Here is a 22,163-nt window from a genome sequence, read left to right as displayed (position 1 = left end):
ATCTGACAAATAGAATGGGGCTGTCCTGGAATGCTAAATGCATGTGTTGCTTGTTCAGTTGTTGACCCATATGTGTTCAGAGTTAAAGGGATAGTTCACCTTCAGTTGCTGGTCCCCATTGACTTCCATAATATATATATATATATATATATATATATATATATATATATATATATATATATATATATATATATATATAAACACTATGCAAATCAATGGGAACCAGCAACTGGAGGTGAACTATCCCTTTAATGTGTAAAACGCCTCCTTTACGTGTTTAATCACAACCCACCACATGGCTAAACTGTTTTCACATTCCTGTGTAAGAGCTAAAGCTAAAGTGATGAATCATGGTGCCTTTGAATCCTCACACTGAAAATGACTCAACAAACATACGCATGTGTGTTGGTGTGCTTTTTCTAGGAAAGGATTCGTCTGTTTAGTATGTGGAGCAGTGATGGATGCACCCACCTCATCAAGGTGAGGTGCTTTCAGCTGCTGGATGTGGAAAAAGAAATAAAACAGATAATAATTTGCATCAATTTAGATTAAGTTAGATTTTTATTATTGTTACAATAAAATGTCCAGTTATCCTTCTTTCTTTTTTTAAATAGAACATATTAAATGCAATACAGTAAACATTTTCATAATAGAGATATACTTTACAGTTTAAATAATTTGCATAATTAGCATCAGCTCTTGTCTAGATATAGAAAAATCATGTCCCATTTTTTTTTAAATAGCATAAATTAAACGCAGTGCAGCAGACATTTATATATATAAATAATGTACAATTTAAATAATTTGATTTAATTTCAATTATATCAGCTTTTGACTAGTGTTTAAATAACATAGACAGTACTAGTATGATATATACATACTTTTCCATTTAAATAATAAAGTACCTTTTTTTGCACCTAATGATATTTTGCACATTATCATATATTTAATGTCTTAAAATCATAATAGTAAATTTGATCCATGTATATATATATATATTTGGACTGATATATGACTTGGACGTCTTCGTGACATTCTTCTAATTCTTGAAAACAAACTCTAAGACACCAGTATCTATATCTTACATGACGTTAAAATGATTATTATAAACACTAGAAAGTGAAGCTAGCATGATTTTATCTCTTGTGCAGAAACGAAAATGTTTTTTTTTTTTCATCTAGTGTTTATCTTCATTCTGTTTTATTTCCTGGAAATGTCAGCGAAAGTGGAGGGTCATATATTATGGAACAGATTTAAAAAGATACCTCTCATATGTTATCAGAAATGAGTTTCACTCACAGAACCTGAATAAAGTCATGAAGTTTGTGACAGTTTGGGACTACTGAGTAAATGATGTATGAAAGGGAAAGTTTAGATGAAAAACAAAATCTAATCTTAAGTGTAAAATATTACGAATTTACTGAATACTAAGCCATTTTTATAATGCATTTAGTTGATGCAGCTCTCACCATGTAAAAGAAGACTTTAACATTATTTTGTATAATTCTGTCAAGCGAAAATGGTTTAAGATGCTTGATTAGATGAGGTCAGACGGTTGATTTCCTGAGGCCTTAGTCTGAATGATTTCCAGGGTTGTCTGTGATAAATATTAATGTTTCATACAGTATTTTTCCCATATGCCTGCCACATCGTATGAATCAAATTCTGATATTAATGCATTCTTACTGCATTCATGTGCTTGTGTTTCAGTTGCAGCAAAAGACCATTAAATATTTTTTGAACTCGACAAGATGTACTGAGGTTTAACATTCATTATCAACAGAATTATTATCAACAGAAGTCACACTGTTTGGAGGAGTTTGACCTCCACTGTCTAGCACACTTATCTGCTGATTTTATGGTTTAAAAAGAATAATTAATCAACACTGGTCTTGCCTTATTTCCAAATGTATGTAAATAAACAAAATATTTAGAGTGCTAGAATAATTCTAGCAATGATCATTCATGAGCCTGTAGTATCAGAGTATTTTGAAACTGAACCATCAACTAGAAATTTTAGTATAAAAGATGCTCATGTGATGTCCAGGATCAGCTGAGTGATTACATTATGGTGTTGAAGATTAATTATTTGTACAATAACTGATTTATTGCTCTCTATGACAGCTGAACACCTACGTTTACTATAAATAAAAGTTTAATGGCACCAAATAACTGATTAAGTCATTTTCATACAAGATCAACCAGTACAACGATTTTTAAGTGTCTAATAATCAGTATGGAAAAAATGTATTTTACATAGTTTTATTTCTAATTTGAATCCAGTGACAAGTTCACAACAATTAGATTAATCTGACATTTACAAAAATATATAGGCTATATATTTTTTTAAGTTTAAAAATCTCTGTTTACAATCCCATTGAGCTGACTGACAGCTTCACCTTTCAACAGACCACGCCCCCTCAGATCCGCCCCCCTGCACACATGCGCGTTCACATGGATCTTTTTGAAAATTCACGTCGTTTTATTATACATTTATACACACTGTACAATTTCAAACATGCTCTTGCATTGAATACGACGTTTTGGGGAATTATAAAACAAGTACCATAAAAACATATGAAGTTTTTTCTGTAATAATTTAGAATACAAAAATAAGCACGACACCATGCGGTGCTAAAGTCCATCATCCAATGTGTAACTTAATGCACGTCTGCTACAGAAGAACATAGTAATTCAAGTTCACTGAGGTATGTTTTTGGCAAGGTTTTTGGGGAGCGCGCTCTCTCTCACGCTTTCTTTACCCGAGGCGCGTCACCGACTGTCAACTGCCGCGCGCGCCGCAGTCCCAAAAGAAGGTTCGGGCATGTGTTTGAAGAAGTTTCTGATGCTGCTGAGCTCTCGTGTCATCTGGTCGATCGTTTTGTGCAAGCGCTCGTTGTCGGCGCTCAGCTCGATCATCTTCTGCTGCATCTCCAGGTTCCGCTGCTTCGCCTTGTCCCTGCTTTTACGCACGGCGATATTGTTCCTTTCGCGCCGCTGCCGATACTCGGGACTGTGCCTGTCGACTGACTTTTTTCCCCTTTCCTTTCCCAGCCTCCTCCGGGTGTGGGGTTCTGGCTCAGGTGAGGTGGGAGGTGTCGGCTGACCCGTGTGCATGAGGCTCACGGACGTCTGCGCGCACGTCTCGATCTGAGATGGTAAGGACGAGGACACATCACTGTCACTCCAGTCCGCCTCTTTCTTGATCGGTGCGCAAAACGCGCCCTTGCCAAAGCCCCCATCCTGGTTCTGCAGCCTCTCCGAGCTCTTTTGCGCAAAAGCGCCTGCCAGGTAAAAGTCAGGCTTTTCATGCTTCACCGTGTTGTTGAACAAGTCTGCAAAGAGCTCGTCGTTGCAGATCTCCAAAGGAACCGTGGACATGGACTCGATGTATGCGCTGAAGTCGATGGCGCTCTCATCATCGTAGATGGCAGGCGCGTTGCTGAGCTCCATCATGCTGTTGCTGCTGCTGTTATTGTTGTTGTTGTTGTCCTCGGACGTGCAATGCTCTCCCCCGGTTTTGGCATCCCCTGGCATGACTTTATTATCATAGAAGTTGGCAGGCTCCATGGCCCAGCTCATGTTGCATGGTGGCGTTACGCACTGCGAGTCCAGGTTGTACATGTCAGACATGGACACAGCGAAACTCAAAACTCGATCAGCAGATGCTTTCCTTGTCCCAGTCCACAAAAGGCGTAATTTTTTTCACGCGCAATTACACGCTGTCTCGCGCACCTAGCGCGTATGTCCAAAAGTCTGGCTGTCTTGCGCACAGGTGTTAAAGTCCTCGTAGCTCTCTATCGAAACTCTGCCGTCCGCCTGAATAAGTACGAGCGCATGGCTTGCGTCACGGCATCACCGCCCCCTTCCAGGAGCCAGTGAGTGTCCAGCGTCAGTCACATGTTCCGCCCGTGCTCCTATTTGAGGAGACTCGGGTGTGCGTGAACGCCTACACAAACTTGTAAGAACAGTCTGTCAGAACTTTATGTTGTAGGACATAAGGACAAGTCTGAATGCGTACGCGGGTGTACTGTACATGCATGCATAAACAAATAAAATGAATTTAAATGGACAGAATGAATGTTTGGTTCTTTTTTATTTATTATTATTACTATTATGGATTTTCGTTCGGATTTATAATATTAATAATTTAAATTATATTATTATACTTATTAGGAATATTTTGTTATTTATTATTATTATTATTATTATTATTATTATGACCTCAAGCTGAATGCGTATGCATGTGTAGAAAGAAGGATCAGTGAGAGAAAATTAATGCGCCATTACCAACCTTCCTGAATAAAAAAATAATTTAAATAAATTAAAAGTATTTTTTGTTTACTATTTTAGTTATTACTATTGTTGTTGTTGTCGTTCATATTTGTTATTATTATTATTATACTTCATTTTTTTGGACATGAGGGCATGTTTGAATGCAAAGAAAGAAGGATCATCGAGAGACAATTACTATAAATAAATACGAATAAAATATTTTGGTTCATTATTATTATTCTTGTCATTATTGCTATTATTATTATGTTGTTGTTTTTGTTGTTAAGTGTGTTTATTGTATACTTGGAAATATACACACATTTAAATTCATTTATTTTTCCACATCCATGTATTTGAGAAGCACACTGAACGTACAAATTCAGTACAAAAATAATATTAATTGAAACGACATTAAAGCATTAAAGCAAGCAAAATGTAGGCTATTTGTTGTTAGTTATATTTAATTTTTAAAAATAATTTTGCAGTTATATAAGCAACACAATAAAATGTTTTATTCCCCTGCCTTAGACTTGTATTAATAAATAATTTTCCTTAATGAGGCCAAAAAGTCATTCATAATTTTGTGAGGATGCTACGGTTGTTTTTCTATATGTAGGCACATTAATCTTGTCCACGTGGACATCTAGTGGATGTTAGAGGAATGACCTCTGTTTATTCTCTGTTGATGTTCTTTCCCGCGAAAACTTTGGACGATACCAAAAAGTTCATACGATTCGTTTATGTCACCCGCCCTATAATTGCCGCCCTGCCATTAAAAACGTTTGAAAAAGAGTGTATTGTAATTTTAAACATAAGTAATCGCAACGAATTGTGTAATCTAAGAAATAACGAGTTTTATATGGTTTAAACACACATTTCGCTCACTTGCCCCCCTCTCGACTGATAGTGAGGAACGTATTGTTGGTTAGTCAAAATTTCCCCGCGAAATTTACGTCACAGACAGTTTCGCGCCACCGTCCACATTAGAAGGGAAACAGTGCGCACGGTAAGTGTTGTATTTCTGTATAAAATCACCGTGTTTGAAAGTAGACGTAATCACGATAACCTAAAAAGAAAGGTATCGGTTAATTGGACGTTGGCATAGTGTGAACTTATATTTAAAAATAATAGTTATTCTGGTTAAAATACTAAGTTATGTCGTTGTTGTGGGTGATGCAGCGTGCTACTAGTTGACTCTTCAAGATACTTAAATTACATCCTTCATGCTTTCGTTTCATCCTTTCTCAATGTCCTTACAAAATAAATGTGCTGCGTAGTTAAAATATTAAGTTTTTATACGTGGACAGATATTATATTCTCTGGGCATCTCATCATGTGTTTCTAATACAGGAATTCCAAATTAGCATGTTACCTCATACACAAGAAAATTATTAAATAAATAAATAAATAAATATGCCTCGAGTTTAAACCCCCCCCCCCCCCCCCCCCCAATGGTAGACCCAAAGTTACGCTCTTGATCTCATGCAAGCATTAAACTTGTTTTCTTTTATTATATAACAGTTATGATATTTGCATATCTTTTATAACAGGTAACAATAACTTAAATCATAAGTTAGTATGTCACAAGTCATTTATAATATAGCAGTTATAGTATTTGTATAGCATTAATAGTTATAACAGGTTATAAGAACTTAAGTCATAATCATTACCAAATGTTAAAGGATTTTCAGTTTCATACATGCTGAAGTAGTCTGTGTATGAAACATAAACATGCAACTATTTGAGTTTACATGAACTAAATTTAATGTTAGTACAACTTAAAAACTAAGTTACTTAATGTTAAAACGTAATAATATAACTATAAATGTAATAAAAGCATGTTTTGGTTCCAGCTGACTAATTTTGAGATTTAACCTTTTAGTTTAGAGTCGAGATGTCTTCACCAGCGTCCCAGAGCCGTAAGAGAGACCCTCCGACCTGTGAGTTACATACATTGACTCTGAATGCACACACATACTGGCATGCATGTAGTGTGTGACAGCTTTGTCTTTGACAGTAGCTGCATGTGAAGGGTTTGTGTGTGTTTGCAGCTGCGAGTGAGGACCCTCTCTCTCCTCCGTCGCAGCGGTCGAGAGCTCATGACACATCCACAGAGCTTCAGCCCATGCCCACATCTCCAGCCATGGACGTGTCGCTGTTCTCCAGCCCTATGGCCCCGCGCTCTGGTACAGCTCGTATTCAGCATTTCACTTGCATTGAATTTAATTAAGCTGATTTAAGCAGGTCAGGAATTCATAAAGATTTGTTTTCTCCAGTCGTGCAGAGCGAGGTCGATGTGAGTTCTCCGCTGATGTACGGCACTCCCAGCTCCAGGGTGGAAGGAACGCCCCGCAGCAGCATACGTGGGACCCCGGCACGTCAGCGGGCCGACCTGGGATCTGTCCGGAAAGCTCCACAGGTCGACATGCATTCAGAGCCAGTGAGTGAACGTTGTTGTTATTTGCAGTTTCATAAAAAAAGTAAATAGTTTAAGAGGTTAATCTTTTGATTTATGACTTGCTGGTAGTGTTTTAATTAGTCGTTTATTAGAATTAACACATCATAAATATTTTTTGGTTACTTATATAATTCATTTTTTAATTGGAGTTTGTTCATGTGCATCAGGCATGTGATCACATAAGGACAAAAAAAGAGGGAAAACCTTATTATTATTACAGTATAATAAATGTAATAATAATAATTATATATAAGTATGAATTGAAATACTTGTAATTTATTTAAATTATAAAACGTCTTTAAAGTAATATTAGAATATATTAAATATATTAGAAATGTTGCATTAAAACTATCTGAAATAAGTTTGTTGAAACGAAAAATACTTACTGAAATAAAAAATTAATTACAAATATTTAGTAATATAAAAAAAAAAAAAAAGACAAAACGCAGAACAAAATGACTACAAATAAAAAAAAATTGGAATTTAAAAGCATTTCAAAATATAAATCATTAGCAAACTCACACTGAAATGTAATATAAAAATGTAAAGTGACTTAAAATTTAACATTAAAACGATCACTGATAATATGAAAAGTTATTTCATAATAAAATAAATAAGTAATAGTATATAAATAATTTTAAAATCATTGCATGCATTTATTTATTTGGATCTGTGCATCTCTCGTCATTCTCAGCCGTCTGGAGATGCTGTGGCCGGCAACGAGCAGGGTCCAGGACAGAGACTGGTGTAATAATTATTATTATTATTATTATTATGACCTCAAGCTGAATGCGTATGCATGTGTAGAAAGAAGGATCAGTGAGAGAAAATTAATGCGCCATTACCAACCTTCCTGAATAAAAAAATAATTTAAATAAATTAAAAGTATTTTTTGTTTACTATTTTAGTTATTACTATTGTTGTTGTTGTCGTTCATATTTGTTATTATTATTATTATACTTCATTTTTTTGGACATGAGGGCATGTTTGAATGCAAAGAAAGAAGGATCATCGAGAGACAATTACTATAAATAAATACGAATAAAATATTTTGGTTCATTATTATTATTCTTGTCATTATTGCTATTATTATTATGTTGTTTTTGTTGTTAAGTGTGTTTATGTGTTTACAGTATAATAAATGTAATAATAATAATTATATATAAGTATGAATTGAAATACTTGTAATTTATTTAAATTATAAAACGTCTTTAAAGTAATATTAGAATATATTAAATATATTAGAAATGTTGCATTAAAACTATCTGAAATAAGTTTGTTGAAACGAAAAATACTTACTGAAATAAAAAATTAATTACAAATATTTAGTAATATAAAAAAAAAAAAAAAGACAAAACGCAGAACAAAATGACTACAAATAAAAAAAAATTGGAATTTAAAAGATTTTAAATAATTTTAAAATCATTGCATGCATTTATTTATTTGGATCTGTGCATCTCTCGTCATTCTCAGCCGTCTGGAGATGCTGTGGCCGGCAACGAGCAGGGTCCAGGACAGAGACTGGTGATCTGGGGGACTGATGTCAACGTGGGAACCTGCAAGGAGAAGTTTCAGGTGTGTGTCACTACAGCCATCCACAGCTGACTGGCATAAAGCTAATCTTCCATGGAAAAAAAATCATCTTTGGTGGTGTTTTTTTTTTTTTTTTGCAGCGTTTCCTTCAGCAGTTCACAGACCCCAACTCCAGAGAGGAGGAGAACGCTGGGCTGGATCTGAACGAGCCTCTTTATATACAGAAACTGGATGAGGTGAGGAGTGCAGGACTGATTAGAAAGGCATAAACAATGATTGTTCATGTTTCGTGATGCCGAATCGTTAATATCCAGTTCTTGTGTTCTAATATGGCTGTTTTGTGTTTCAGATCAGCGTTGTTGGAGAGCCGGTATTGAATGTGAACTGCAGTCATATTCAGACATTTGATGCTGATCTCTACCGTCAGCTGATCTGTTATCCACAGGTGAGCGAGTATTGAGATTAATAATAAACAATAAGCATCAAAAAGTATCTACCCAGAAAGGTTTGGGATCAGGAATTAATACTTTCATTCAGCAAAAACACATTAAATGTATAATAAAGTAAAAATTTAAAGAGATTTTTAATGTAGCAATGTTGTTTAGAATGTTCTATTCTATTCCAGAAAATTTAACATTGAGCAGCAAATCAAATTATTTCTGAAGGATCATGTGACACTGACGACTGGAGTAATGATGCTGAAAATTCAGCTTTGCTTCACAAGAATAAATTACATTTTAAAATATACTTGCATAGAAAACAGATCTTTTAAATTGGAATAATATTTCACAATTAGTCTGTTTTTTTTTTTTTTATCAAATAAATGCAGCCTTGATGAGCTTTTTCTTTCAACAACATAAAAAAACGTTTGTATTGTCACTTTGACCTGTTACTGAGCTCTTTGACTCTCATCCTCACAGGAAGTCATCCCCACTTTTGATATGGCCGTCAATGAGCTCTTCTTCGATCGTTTCACAGACTCCGTGTTGGAGCATCAGATTCAAGTGCGTCCTTACAGTGCCCTGAAAACCAGAAACATGCGTGCGCTCAACCCTGAAGGTAAGTGAAGCAGTGCTTAATGATCACATGCAGTTTATTGATAAATGTCTGCAGCCGTCACATGATCGTCTCTTATCTCCTTTCAGACATTGACCAGCTCATCACTATCAGTGGGATGGTGATTCGCACCTCTCAGCTGATCCCTGAGATGCAGGAGGCGTTCTTCCGCTGTCAGGTGTGTGCGTTTAACACACGTGTGGAGGTGGACCGCGGCCGCATCGCTGAACCTGCCGTCTGCCGCAACTGCAACACCACCCACAGCATGGCGCTGGTGCATAACCGCTCCGCCTTCTCTGACAAACAAATGGTGAGTTCACGTAGAATCTTTAGTGCATTTGATCTCTTTGAGATATTTAACTTGGTTAAGAAAGGTTGTTATTCTTGGTTGCATTTGTTTACTAGTCCTTAAGACCCTTACAGAAATTGAGGCGCATTATTATTATTATTTTTTCAATATCTTTTGTGGTGACAGATAAAACTGCAGGAATCTCCAGAGGACATGCCTGCGGGTCAGACGCCACACACCACAGTCGTCTATGCACACAATGACCTAGTTGACAAAGTACAACCTGGAGACAGAATAAACATCACCGGTACGACCTGCTGTTGTTGAAGCTTTGTTATGTGGTTCTGTAGAGTACCTGATGCTATTTGAACCCTTAACTTTCTTCGATCTGAACAAGGCACTGTATTGTAGCTTTCTCAAAGTTATGGAGCAGACCTAGTTGAACAGCTAAACTTTCAGACCCATTACATTAGGATACTTTTCTGAAGAATAACTGATAAGAACAGTTTATTATATCAAGTCAAAAAAATTCAAAAATGAAAGTTCAGATTTCCTAACATTTGGGTTTTTTGACCTCTTAATAATAAAATAATAGTAATATTATATATATATATATATATATATTAGTATATTGTGTTACGTGATCCTATAATTTATTAATATTAATAATGTTAGTAGTTGTTGGTGTTTGTGTATCTAAGTGTGTTATAATTCTTTATTTAATATTTTTTTACTTTTTCAAATCTAAATATTTTAGCACAAGTGCTAGGATTTGAGAATAGAATTTGAAATCCAACTTTTCAAAAGGTTTGATGCTAATTGAAGTATTGTATTTTAAGATAAGTGTTATTGTGAAAAAACTAAGCAGCATGTCTGTTGTTCTCATCAGGCATTTACAGAGCCGCCCCCATGCGTCTGAACCCACGACAGAGCCAGGTGAAGTCCGTGTACAAGACCCACATCGACGCCATCCACTTCCGGAAGACGGATGAGAAGCGTCTTCATGGACTGGACGAGGACGGCGAGCAGAAACTCTTCACTAAAGAACGGGTCGCAGCGCTGAAAGAGCTAGCGGCCAAACCGGACGTCTACGACCGCTTGTCCTCTGCGCTGGCGCCCAGTATCTATGAACACGAGGACATCAAGAAAGTGAGTTTCAGTCAGTGCTGCTTAAGAGGTTTTTTTTACCTCACGTTATTCAAATGTTTCTCAGGATGTGAGTTGATAGTAGGCATTTTTTCCAGGGCATCCTGTTGCAGTTGTTTGGCGGGACCCGTAAGGACTTCACTCAGACGGGCCGTGGAAACTTCCGTGCAGAGGTCAACATCCTGCTTTGTGGTGATCCGGGCACCAGTAAATCCCAGCTGCTGCAGTACGTGTATAACCTGGTTCCTCGTGGCCAGTACACGTCTGGGAAAGGATCCAGTGCTGTGGGTCTCACAGCGTATGTGATGAAGGACCCAGAAACACGTCAGCTGGTTCTGCAGACAGGAGCACTCGTGCTCAGTGACAACGGCATCTGTTGCATCGACGAGTTCGATAAGATGAGCGACAGCACACGGTCTGTGCTGCATGAGGTCATGGAGCAGCAAACGCTCTCGATTGCTAAGGTGAGGGCGATGCGTGAGCCATCATTTTCATGAGTGAATGGTTTTGTCAGGACAGGTCATGAATGCAGTGTTTGTGTGTCCCAGGCTGGGATCATCTGCCAACTTAATGCTCGGACCTCCGTCCTCGCCGCAGCCAATCCAGTGGAATCTCAGTGGAATCCCAAGAAGACGACTATAGAAAACATCCAGCTGCCTCACACACTTCTGTCCAGGTAAGAACACAACATGACACAGTATTTACATAAAACATATTTAACATCCATAATGTGATTTATTTCTGAGAGAATGCAAGAAAGTTGTATCTGTCAGGATTGCAGTTGATTGTGAAGAGTGAGCTACACTACCATTCAGAAGTTTGGTTCTAATAATTAGTCTAAACCGTAAATAAACACTTTTGTTTCTTAAACGTTAACTGAAATAAATGTTAGTTGCGACATTTATAATTTTCATTTAGTTCAATTGGACTTAAAATAACAAAAACTAAAACAACAACAACAACCATTTAGACAGCTTTAAAAAAACAAAAACAAACATGCCATAAAATTACTAAAACCTTAAAATTAAATGAAAGTGAAACAAAATTAAAACATTCAAAATTTTACATTTATATAAAAATATATATATAAGTACCTATAAAAACTGATTGAAAGCAGATGTGCTGCTTAATATAGAGAAGAAAAACAAAATTCAGGACTCTTTAATAAAAGTTCGAATCCATCATTGCTAAATAAAAGTAAAAGTTACCGACCACTAACCTTACTGACCCCAGACTTTTGAATAGGACTGAATTTATGAATGAGTGTGTGTGAGCAGTAAAGAGTCTTCTCAGAAGTGGATAAAATGTACTTTATAAACTGTTAAGTTGATGTACACAGTAACGCTAGAGACAGTTATTACAGTAAATGGGGTAAATGTAGCCTTTAATGATCTCAAACTGTTTTAAAGCTTAAAATACAAATGCTAAAATACATTTCATTCCATTTTTGTAAAAAAAATTTTATTTTATTTTTTTTTTACCTCACCTGAGCATTTCTTTTTTCTTTGATGAAACACTAAGCTGAAAACTCTGTGGTTCTTAGGTTTGATTTGATCTTCCTGATGCTGGACCCTCAGGACGAGGCGTATGACCGGCGTCTGGCGCATCACCTCGTGTCTCTGTATTATCAGAGTGAAGAGCAGATCGAAGAGGAGCATCTGGACATGGCCATGCTGAAAGACTACATCGCTTTCGCACGTACAACTGTGCATCCCAGACTCAGTGAAGAAGCTAGTCAGGCTCTTATAGAGGCAAGTAAATGATGTAGATCAGTGTATCTGTAGAAGAATTTGATGTTTCCCCATTTAAAGAGATGCCCGAGAGGCGTTTCAAAGATGGCCACTCAGTGACATGACTTGTCTTAAAGAGACTGGTAATTCTTAATGTTAACATTATCAAATTAATTGTCATTTTGACTTTGCAGGCCTATGTAGACATGCGTAAGATCGGCAGCGGCAGAGGGATGGTGTCTGCGTACCCCCGTCAGCTGGAGTCTCTCATCAGACTGGCTGAAGGTCACGCTAAAGTGCGTTTCTCAAGCAAAGTCGAGTCCATTGACGTGGAGGAAGCCAAGAGACTGCACAGAGAGGCCCTAAAACAGTCTGCAACTGACCCCAGGACAGGATTCGTGGATATCTCCATCCTCACCACAGGTAGGGCTTAGAGATTAGGTCGTAATAAACCGTTAGTACTGGCCAGGTCAAGTCACATGGGCTCATTTAACATTAAGTTAGTGAGAGGTATAATAAATTATTATTTTTAATAATGAATAATAGTCTAATGATGTAAAATGTTTTTTGTTACTTTTTCATTTTGAGAATTACTCCATAATCAAATGATTTATTAGTAATTGAGGGCTATTCCTCAAAATATTCATATAAAAATACATTTTTTAATTGATAAAATAAATAGATAACTTAATTATATTAAATGATATACCATTATTCAATTCTGTAATATAAAAATTATTATTATATAGATTTATTTATTATTGGCTAGTTTTCATTTTGAACATTGTTTCGTAATCAAATATTATTTTAAAATTCTGAAAATATTTTAAATGGGTAAAACAGTAATAATAAATCGGTAACGTAATTATATAAAGTACTATTTGTTACACTTCTTTCTGAAATTTTTCAGAATCGCTGCTCTTCCTCAATTTAATTCCACTAATTATCCTTAACTAGTGAACAACTTACAGTGGTTTTAATTCAGTACTGATATAAATGCTTTATAAAAGAACAATTAATATATACAAATAATTTAATATATAAAAATCATATAAAAATAATTTTTATTAATAAAATGGTAATAAATCAATGTAATTAAATATTTATTTATTTATTATCTTCATTTTAGTGCTCTTCCTCAAATTATCCCTTTATTATGCCTTAACTAGTACCTGTGGATGTTGTTGAGTCTGATGATTGTTTCTGGACAGGGATGAGTGCTACAGCACGCAAGCGCAAGGAGGAAGTGGCTCAGGCCCTGAAGAAACTCATTCAATCAAAGGGCAAAACACCAGCTATGAAGTACCAGCAGCTGTTTGATGATCTCCGTGGCCAGTCAGAAGCGGTATGTTTTCTTTTTATTCTTATTCTTATTTTAATAGTACTAAGAAAGCATAGATACTCCAGCTATATATCGGTAAGAAAGGATGTGAACTGTTTCTCCCTCTCATTTCAGGCCATCACAAAGGACATGTTTGACGAGGCCCTCAGAGCACTTGCTGATGAAGATTATCTGACCGTCACAGGAAAGACCGTTCGGCTTCTGTGAACACTCGACTGCTGCTTCCTCTGTTACTTGCTTCATCCTATTCTTTGTTTCTTTAGAGCAATTATTGTTAATAGTCATATGTATGGACAATTTCTGGTTGCAATAAATGATTTTGGTTTTGTTGTACAAAAGAAGACTTTGGTGGTTTATAGCTGTTATTTACATAATCAAGTATGGAAAGCATCTATTCACTGATCCGAATCAATCACATGGTGCTGGTTGAAACCTCAAAAATAATCACTTAAACATCTGCAATAACAACAGTGCAAAACCAAGCAAGTCAAATAAATAGAAAAAAAACACTGTGAAATTACAGTGTATTATCATACAGCAACTAGATTTTTGAGTTGTTTTTATAAATGGAGTATTTACACAATGGAAATAAAATTATGGAATAGAGGGAATTATATAATTGTGTAATTTTAGGAATTTAAACAGATTAACTAAGTAAAAAAAATACTTAAACTAAAAGTCTGTTACTTAAAAATAAATTATATATATATTAGAGAGGGCTAAAAGACTGAAAAGTGAAATGGGACAAAGATAAAATTACCAATTAACTATATTTCTAACTCAATTACATAAAAAAAGAAAACACCCTCAAGGTGAACTAGTGAAACGATTGAACTGAATTCAAATGTAATTTTTTATCTCAAGCGTAATAAATTACATACCTTATTTAGAATTTTGCTGTGGAGCCACGCCCCTTTCTCTACAGACGTTAGTCACATGACGCGTCGACGTCACGCTTTCGTACGCTTTTGGATTCGGACAGAAGATGGCAGCCTCCTCAGGTTTGTCTCACAATCTCTTCAGTCCTCTGCGGCCGTGTTTTAACAACAGAAGCGCCAAGCCCGTGCTTCACGACCCTATATAGATTATCCGAGAGGTTTCCAGTGATCAGACGCCTTGACTAATTTCACTTAACAGATCTGTGTGCGTTTTAAACAGTGTGTGTGTTAGCATCGAGCTAACGGCCCTCACTCAGACATTTACTTTAAAAATAACATCGTATTTATTTTTATGTATTAGCTAATAAATATTACAGAAACACATCAGATATAATTATGCTCTTATATAGTAGTAAGGTGTAGATTTAATGCTGAATATTGTAGTTGGGCGGGTGTTTCGGTGCTGAGGCGAGGCGAGGCGAGGCGGAGCATTGACGTGCGCGCTGCTGCTGGATCCGTCCAGAGTCATGATAAACGGGCCTTTAACTGCTGTTTATCTGTTATAATAGCACCTGATCAGGTTATTACTTCCTCACAGAGTCATTTAAACCTCTTAAAGATAACACATCTTTGCAGAAGATTGCGTTTTGATTTTGTAAATAGATTTATAGGTGCATAACAACACTCATTCAAGTAACGTATAAAGCCATTTCATAACAGAATAACGTTACATGAGGTTTAGAGTTTATGAGTGTGTTTATTTACTATACACTCACGGAGAGTTTTTAAATCCGTTAAACTTATGACATTTTAGAAATATATTATGATTATTTAATATTGTCTGTAGCTTCATATTTCAGCAGTGTAAGATCGTGTATGTTCAGATAAAATGACATTTAGAGTTTCTATGTAACGTTAAACAACAGCATTGTATTTTTAAATATGTTAAAACCCATAGATCATGAGATTAGATCTTTACATTTGCACAGGCTAATTTGGAAATGTGCATATCTAGATATACATATATGTAATTTTATTAATAAGATTCGGGAGGAGCGCGTCAGATACTTAGCCTAATCAACACAGGTGGACCATAATCAAGTAATCAATCCCATAGTATAAATATCGCTGACTTACCTCTATCCATTGACGGTTTATCAGCATCCCTCCTCCACCCCATCTCCTCACTTCAAGTTCACTTTATAAATAGACGGGGAAAAGGTTCGGGCCATTCCCGAGCTCGGAGCCCTTCCCCGGACAGCACGCCAAATACGCATTCCATACCTCAGCTAATTATATGTAAGCGTGAACTATTGAAATGTAAATTAAATTTAGGACTGTGTGTGTTTGCATATGTAGCCTATCTTAAATGTTTATATGAGGTCAGATGCATCATCAGAAATGTATTGAGCTGTTCAGGCTCGTGCATGCCGCGATCGTCTTGAGATTGTGAAGAAGTGATAAACCCTGATAGAGCAACATGGGTGTCATTTCCTGAATCATTCAGCCTTTCCTTAGAGCCTCACCTGAACTTGCAAATCTTGTCCCTCCACTTTTTCAGCGGTATCTATGAAAACACTGGGTGATACTCCATGGTGAAATGCACATATAACTAATGTTTCACAATTGAAACCGCACAGATTTTGTGTTTTAATCTTATAGGTGTCATCCACTTAAATGTGCCTACAGTATCATTTTTGTTTTGGTTGAGTATTTAAATGAAATTGCACCTTAAATGAGGTTTTTCACATTCACAAACAAGAGAAGCTGAAATAATGTTTAAATTAAGCATTAGCATTTTTTTTTTAGCTGTGCTCTGTCTGTTCTTAAATATTTAATATTTAATAATGGGAATTCATTGATCAAATGGTAAGGGGGAACCCTGAATAAAATTGAACATTTTTTTTTGCATAAATTTAATAATAAATATTCATAAGTAAAGGAAAAGTGTGTATTTTAGGTTTCCCAATTCATTTAAAATCAACTTTTATTCATTTTGCTTTTCACTTATGTAGTCTTGAGGTGTCTATGAAGTCATATGAACTCATAAAAACAGCATGTATAATAATTATACATGAGTTAGGACAAATCATTATACTTCATCGAAAACATGTCAAATATGAACTAATCAGCTGCAAACAAAGGTTTACGGAGACACTGGTTTTAATTGTTCATGAATTGATTCTTGCAGGAGTTAAAGTCCCTCGTAATTTTCGTTTGTTGGAAGAGCTTGAGGAAGGACAGAAGGGTGTCGGTGATGGGACGGTGAGCTGGGGTCTGGAGGATGACGAGGATATGACTCTCACACGGTGGACAGGCATGATCATCGGACCTGCACGAGTATGTTTGCTGTTTAATCATGTTTAATGTAGTCCAGGCTGACACATGACCGAAAGATAAAGATGCATGCAATGAAAGCAGTGCTGCAGCAGAAACATACTTCAGTTATTTATGTATTTTTTCCTATTGGCTGCCAATTCTGAATTGGACGGGGAATATGGAGCTCTCAGAAGTCTTCAGGATAAATTGTGAATTTGTTTCATTTGCTTAATTGGTAAATTGAAACCTTCCATCAAACCTACCAGATCATATTTCACTCCAAAAATTATTGAAATTATATTTTGCATAAAGATAATAAAGCCTATTTTTATGACCGTTTGCAATGGCAAAATTGTATTGACAGTTAAGCACTTTCATTGTAAATGTAATTTATGCAGTTTGTAATTAAACAAAATTAATTGTGTCCAGGTTTTTTTTTTAAGTTTATTTATTTATTTTTTAACTGCAGTAAATTTTAGGCATAAAAATATCCTGAATTGGTATGACAATAATGTGCAAATAATCTTAAAGGACCTAAAATTTCCTTCATTTTTAAAAAATGTAATTTATAAAATGTATTATTTTGAATTCAGTGTGAAATATGACCAATAAAAGTGCTGTTCTAGAGGCGATGTAAGATAACTGTATCTTTTAGTATTTTTTTTTTAGTTTTTTTTTTCAGGGAGCTTTTAACTACCAAACAGAAGTAGTTCAGTTTTCTTTTGCATCCAAAATACTCGGCTAGCCTGAAATTGCAGGATAATTGTGTATAGATAATATTATTGAATTCCTTTCTGTTATTCCTTTTGTGTTCATCATTTAAAGATAAAAGTTACAGGGTTTCTGCGGGTCTTAAAAAGTCTTAATTCACCCTTTTTTAAATTAAGGCCTTTAAAAGGTCTTAAACTGTCTTTACTGTCTTTTAAAAAGTCTTAAATTTATAGCATTTAATGCGCATGCACTGCAATAGAAATGTATAAATATCCTTGATATTCACAATACATTTACTTGAGATAAAAATGTATGTTTTCTGACAACCTGAAAAAAAAAGGAGTGAGTTTATGCTTAAAACATTTACAAATATCCGTCAAAAGAGCGTGAAAACTTGTTTTCTCTTTATAGTTTTTCATTTTGTTCAGTTACTCAGAAAATAAGACTTCTATTCTTAAGTCATATTGCTTCTCGAGAAAATGTATGTTGATTTAAGAATCTTTAGATATTTGTACTTAAAAAAAAAAAAAAAGAAACTTACTGAGAGCTGCTGAGGAAGAACATCATATATTTGCAGGTGCAGTTAAAGTTATGCTTATTTCCATATTCTAGTGGTTGGGAACAAAAGTGTTTAAGCCTTAAGCTGTTAGTTTGAAGTAGGTTTTTTTTAAACTTTCTCATTTTGTGCTCCTTAGACATATGCATTTTGAGAATATATTGATATATTGTGTTCCCTTCAATTCATTCTGTTAATCTTCTTTATTCTTAAATGTTCTCAAATGTACCATCATAAAACCTTGATTTTAGAGCGACACTGTGTTTCCGTCTGTAGTTTATCATTGTGTGCTGTTATTGTTTAGAATACCATGCATGAAATCAGATTGTCAAGTGCATGCAAACTTTTTTTTTCTTTCAGGTTGTGTGGGTCTGTTCTCTTTGATGAATTGATGTGTTCGTTATCCTCTCACTTTCATGTTCCACTTGGCATTTCGGCTGTAACCTTTGAATTTTTCCTCATTTCTCAGACTAATTATGAAAACAGGATATACAGCCTGAAAGTGGAGTGCGGACCTAAATATCCCGAAGTACCACCGACTGTTAGATTTGTAACGAAAATTAGCATGAATGGAATAAATAATTCCAATGGGATGGTAAGTTTAATCATTTTTATGAATGAGTATTTTGATTGTTATTTTAACAAGGTATTGTCTGTTGTGTTAGAGAGCATTTATCAGCAAACTGTTAGAAATGTGTGACATTGCAGTTTTTCAAAGCGATGCAGAACAGAGGCCCTCAAGTCACATCAGTACTGCAGAGGAGGGACGTTTTTCACTGTGCCTAAGCAGAACCAATAATGAACCTCAAACACATCTAATGAGTCTCAGCTGGATACAGAATAGAAAAGGAATAATAGTAAATGAATCGCTTTATTACACCACAGAGGGTTTTCTTCTATTGAATTCTCATTTGTGTCCATTTTTCTTAATGGCTGGTCGAAGTAGTCTGTTGGATATAGATTCAAAACCTTTGTGCTGTTTGAAATATATTGGTTTAAGAATAACTACACTTTTACAAGCTAATTTGTTGAAACAAGTAGGAGGAAATATGATAAGCTGTGCTTTAAATTCAATATTAAATTGAATACCTGTAGACAAGTAAAGGGAAAACATACATATATATATATATGACTTCTTAAAAATATACAGCAGTGACACTGATATTTCCCCATGCTCAGACTGAAGATCTGTGCACAATAAAGAGTTCAGTTTCTTGTTTTTGGTCACTAGATTACATCATGACACATCTTACCTTAAACTACAGTAATGATTATAAAGCACAAGCGTCTGCCACATCTGGAAATTGAGGTCTATTTGGTACATTTGTATATAGCAGTCATACTGATACCACAGGACATTTTTGTGATACGTTTTTGCTGCTACAGTGATATTATTTGCACCCACTTTAATTGACTTTTCTAGTTCAAGCTTTTACTGTTATTGTGCTTTTTAACTAGTTGGCATGTTTCGTTAAAAAGGAAATCTCATTGACGTGTTCAAGCTTTATGTTTAGCTGTGCAAAACTGGTATTTTTTTTAAAGTGGGAATGGTTTTCATTCCAGATGAGCTTTTAAATAATCGTTACCAATATCATGTTGTGATTGATTTGTATTTTTGTTTTCCAGAAAATGCTAATGTTATTGCATTGGACTATAATTTAGTGATTTTACTCACACAGGGCATAACAACTTCAATGTTTTAAAAAATGTTTATGCTGATTTGTGACCCCCCCCCCCCCCCCCCCTCGAAATCCAAGATTTGATGATAATATAGCATAAGAGATATACTATTAGTTTTTTTTAAAGTCACTTTTCAACGGGGAAACACCTAGTTTTATTTAATAAAAACAGCACATGGGTTAAAACTATGTATTTTAATGTCTACTGTATTTTTATTTATTCATTTTAATAACTGAGGAATTAATTGAAATGATTCCAATTACAATTGACAGAGTTTAGCTTGTATAAAACCCCCCAAAAATCTTTATTAAATCCTGTATATTTTTTTTAATTTTGTGACATCAGTGCAATGCAAATGCACTCTTGCAGTGTTTAATGACGTGTGCGGCTGTAACTGAAATCATGTTACTCATTTCCACATGTCCCCTCCCTTTCTTTCTGTCTCTTCTTTTGTTTCAGGTGGATTCACGTAGCATACCAATTCTAGCAAAATGGCAAAACTCATATAGCATTAAAGTCGTTCTTCAAGAGCTAAGGCGTCTTATGATGTCCAAAGAGAATATGAAGCTTCCTCAACCACCAGAAGGACAGACATTCAGCAATTAATTTTAAATGATTGTTATGACCCTCTGTCTTAAACCATTTAGAAATGTCTTGTAAACCATCAAGAAAAGAAAAAACAAATATGACTCACTCCACACACAAACAGTCTCCTCTGCGGGGGCACGATTGGACATTTCTAATAGTTTAGCTTGAGAAACAAAGCAAAACGCCTATATTGTGTGGCACCATGTTCAATTGTGTTTTAAAGTTACGAGTGCACAAACCTCTTCTCTTCCATTTACATCGACCATGAGCTTTATGATGATGAACAGCATAGTCAGCATAGATGCAGAAAGAAGGCATGCTAGGTGAGGTTTATATAGAGATCTGTTCGTTTTAAGTTAAAGTAACAGGACGCCAAAACAAACAAACATAGGATGCATATACAACGGCATGCTTATTAAAAAAAGAGAGAAACATAAAAAGCAGCTTTTTGTGTGTGTATGTCTGAACCCCTCACTGACAATAACGTTAAGGGTCCTAAAAGTGTGCCTGTAGTCTGCTAGAATCGCAAAAGGGTTGGGAGCCGTTCTGAACTTCTCTTCTGTTTTGTTTTTAGTTTTTAATGTCTGTATTTGACACAATCGCAGTGTGTTTCAGCGCGTTCTGTTCTGAAATCAAACCGTGCACAAGGATCTGTCGGGTGCATTAACATATGACTCTCCAACCTGCTGTCGGACTCTGTATACGAGTCATCACACGCCGCAGAAATACGCTGAGATGTTACTGTACGAATAAAACGGCAAACCCTTGCCATTCAGGGACGGGATTCAGAGTGTCCGATTTGCGGTTTGCATCATTAGAATGAAACAGCCTTATTTTTACAGTGATAAGATTCATTTTCTACATCAGTCCTACCAGTAAACGCTCACATTGATCTCATGTCACTGCAGTGTAACTCAACACAAGTGTGTGTTGTTGTGATCCCTAACATTTAAATCGCTCATTACATAAGTTTATCTAAAGCGTTTGAAGATTTTACACACTTAGTAAGGTGACGTACTGTGAAAATCAGTTCAAAGTGAGTTTGAGGTAGGTTGTTTTTTAGTAGGAATCACTGTTTGTGTCAGTGGTAAGGATTTGCTGTATACTTGCCCTTGCTTTACCACGGTGCTTTATGACTCCACCTGTAACTGCGACAGCATGCTGTTATGTAGCTTTCATTACACCACCAACTAGTGCTTCAGAAATTATTACATTAGAACCACTGTTATAATCCTTAGGTACTCGAACGAAGAGAATCATTAAATTCAATTGTAATTCAAGTGAAAGGTGGGGGTTTGTTGTGCTGTTCTTCATTTATGCTTATGACCTTTTTATTGAAGTTTTCATTAGCGAAAACGAATAGGCAGTTATTGTGCAAATTAATATATGTAGTGGCAGTTTTCTTACGGTCTCGACATTTTCAGAGCCACAGATGAATCACCCTGTAATTCACCTAAGAAACATTTTTATTTTCTTCTCCCTGTTCAGGTTTTTTTTTTAAGACACATTATCAAGTTAAGTTGAATTTGTGACACCGGGACTATGTTCAGAATAATAAAACAAACATTGTGGAACACACTCGTTTCTTACTCTGGTTTTTTT

At 35.6% G+C, this 22,163-nt stretch overlaps 3 protein-coding genes across 3 annotated transcripts; 2 read left to right on the top strand and 1 right to left on the bottom strand.

Annotated features, from left to right (window-relative positions):
* Window positions 1-2,461: 2,461 nt before the first annotated feature.
* LOC132124284 (CCAAT/enhancer-binding protein delta-like) lies at window positions 2,462-3,815 on the bottom strand. The gene has a single exon (XM_059535233.1). The coding sequence runs from the start codon at window positions 3,631-3,633 to the stop codon at window positions 2,773-2,775; it is 861 nt and encodes a 286-aa protein (XP_059391216.1). The 5' UTR covers window positions 3,634-3,815; the 3' UTR covers window positions 2,462-2,772.
* A 1,390-nt stretch (window positions 3,816-5,205) lies between these two features.
* LOC132124280 (DNA replication licensing factor mcm4-A-like) lies at window positions 5,206-14,170 on the top strand. The gene is made up of 17 exons (XM_059535231.1): window positions 5,206-5,281; window positions 6,158-6,215; window positions 6,327-6,461; window positions 6,552-6,715; window positions 8,207-8,308; window positions 8,407-8,502; window positions 8,616-8,711; window positions 9,187-9,325; window positions 9,412-9,632; window positions 9,798-9,918; window positions 10,501-10,760; window positions 10,856-11,221; window positions 11,306-11,433; window positions 12,301-12,508; window positions 12,682-12,910; window positions 13,699-13,832; window positions 13,944-14,170. The coding sequence occupies exons 2-17, from the start codon at window positions 6,170-6,172 to the stop codon at window positions 14,034-14,036; spliced, it is 2,538 nt and encodes an 845-aa protein (XP_059391214.1). The 5' UTR covers window positions 5,206-5,281; window positions 6,158-6,169; the 3' UTR covers window positions 14,037-14,170.
* A 573-nt stretch (window positions 14,171-14,743) lies between these two features.
* Window positions 14,744-20,943, top strand: LOC132124283 (ubiquitin-conjugating enzyme E2 variant 2-like). The gene is made up of 4 exons (XM_059535232.1): window positions 14,744-14,830; window positions 16,899-17,047; window positions 18,763-18,888; window positions 20,433-20,943. The coding sequence occupies exons 1-4, from the start codon at window positions 14,815-14,817 to the stop codon at window positions 20,577-20,579; spliced, it is 438 nt and encodes a 145-aa protein (XP_059391215.1). The 5' UTR covers window positions 14,744-14,814; the 3' UTR covers window positions 20,580-20,943.
* The last annotated feature ends 1,220 nt before the right edge of the window (window positions 20,944-22,163 follow it).

This window comes from Carassius carassius, chromosome 42, assembly GCF_963082965.1.
Source record: "Carassius carassius chromosome 42, fCarCar2.1, whole genome shotgun sequence".
NCBI classification, from domain to species: domain Eukaryota; kingdom Metazoa; phylum Chordata; class Actinopteri; order Cypriniformes; family Cyprinidae; genus Carassius; species Carassius carassius.
This window is presented reverse-complemented; position numbering and strand designations above follow the sequence as displayed.

What these genes read in the sequence shown, in the direction of transcription:
- LOC132124284 (XM_059535233.1), bottom strand. Translation starts at nt 3,633, where the DNA reads ATGTCTGACATGTACAACCTGGACTCGCAGTGCGTAACGCCACCATGC.
- LOC132124280 (XM_059535231.1), top strand. Translation starts at nt 6,170, where the DNA reads ATGTCTTCACCAGCGTCCCAGAGCCGTAAGAGAGACCCTCCGACCT. An exon ending in CCTTCTCTGACAAACAAATG is followed by an intron (nt 9,633 to 9,797) that starts GTGAGTTCACGT and finishes TTGTGGTGACAG; the next exon opens with ATAAAACTGCAGGAATCTCC. An exon ending in AAACGCTCTCGATTGCTAAG is followed by an intron (nt 11,222 to 11,305) that starts GTGAGGGCGATG and finishes TGTGTGTCCCAG; the next exon opens with GCTGGGATCATCTGCCAACT.
- LOC132124283 (XM_059535232.1), top strand. An exon ending in TGATCATCGGACCTGCACGA is followed by an intron (nt 17,048 to 18,762) that starts GTATGTTTGCTG and finishes CTCATTTCTCAG; the next exon opens with ACTAATTATGAAAACAGGAT. An exon ending in TAAATAATTCCAATGGGATG is followed by an intron (nt 18,889 to 20,432) that starts GTAAGTTTAATC and finishes CTTTTGTTTCAG; the next exon opens with GTGGATTCACGTAGCATACC.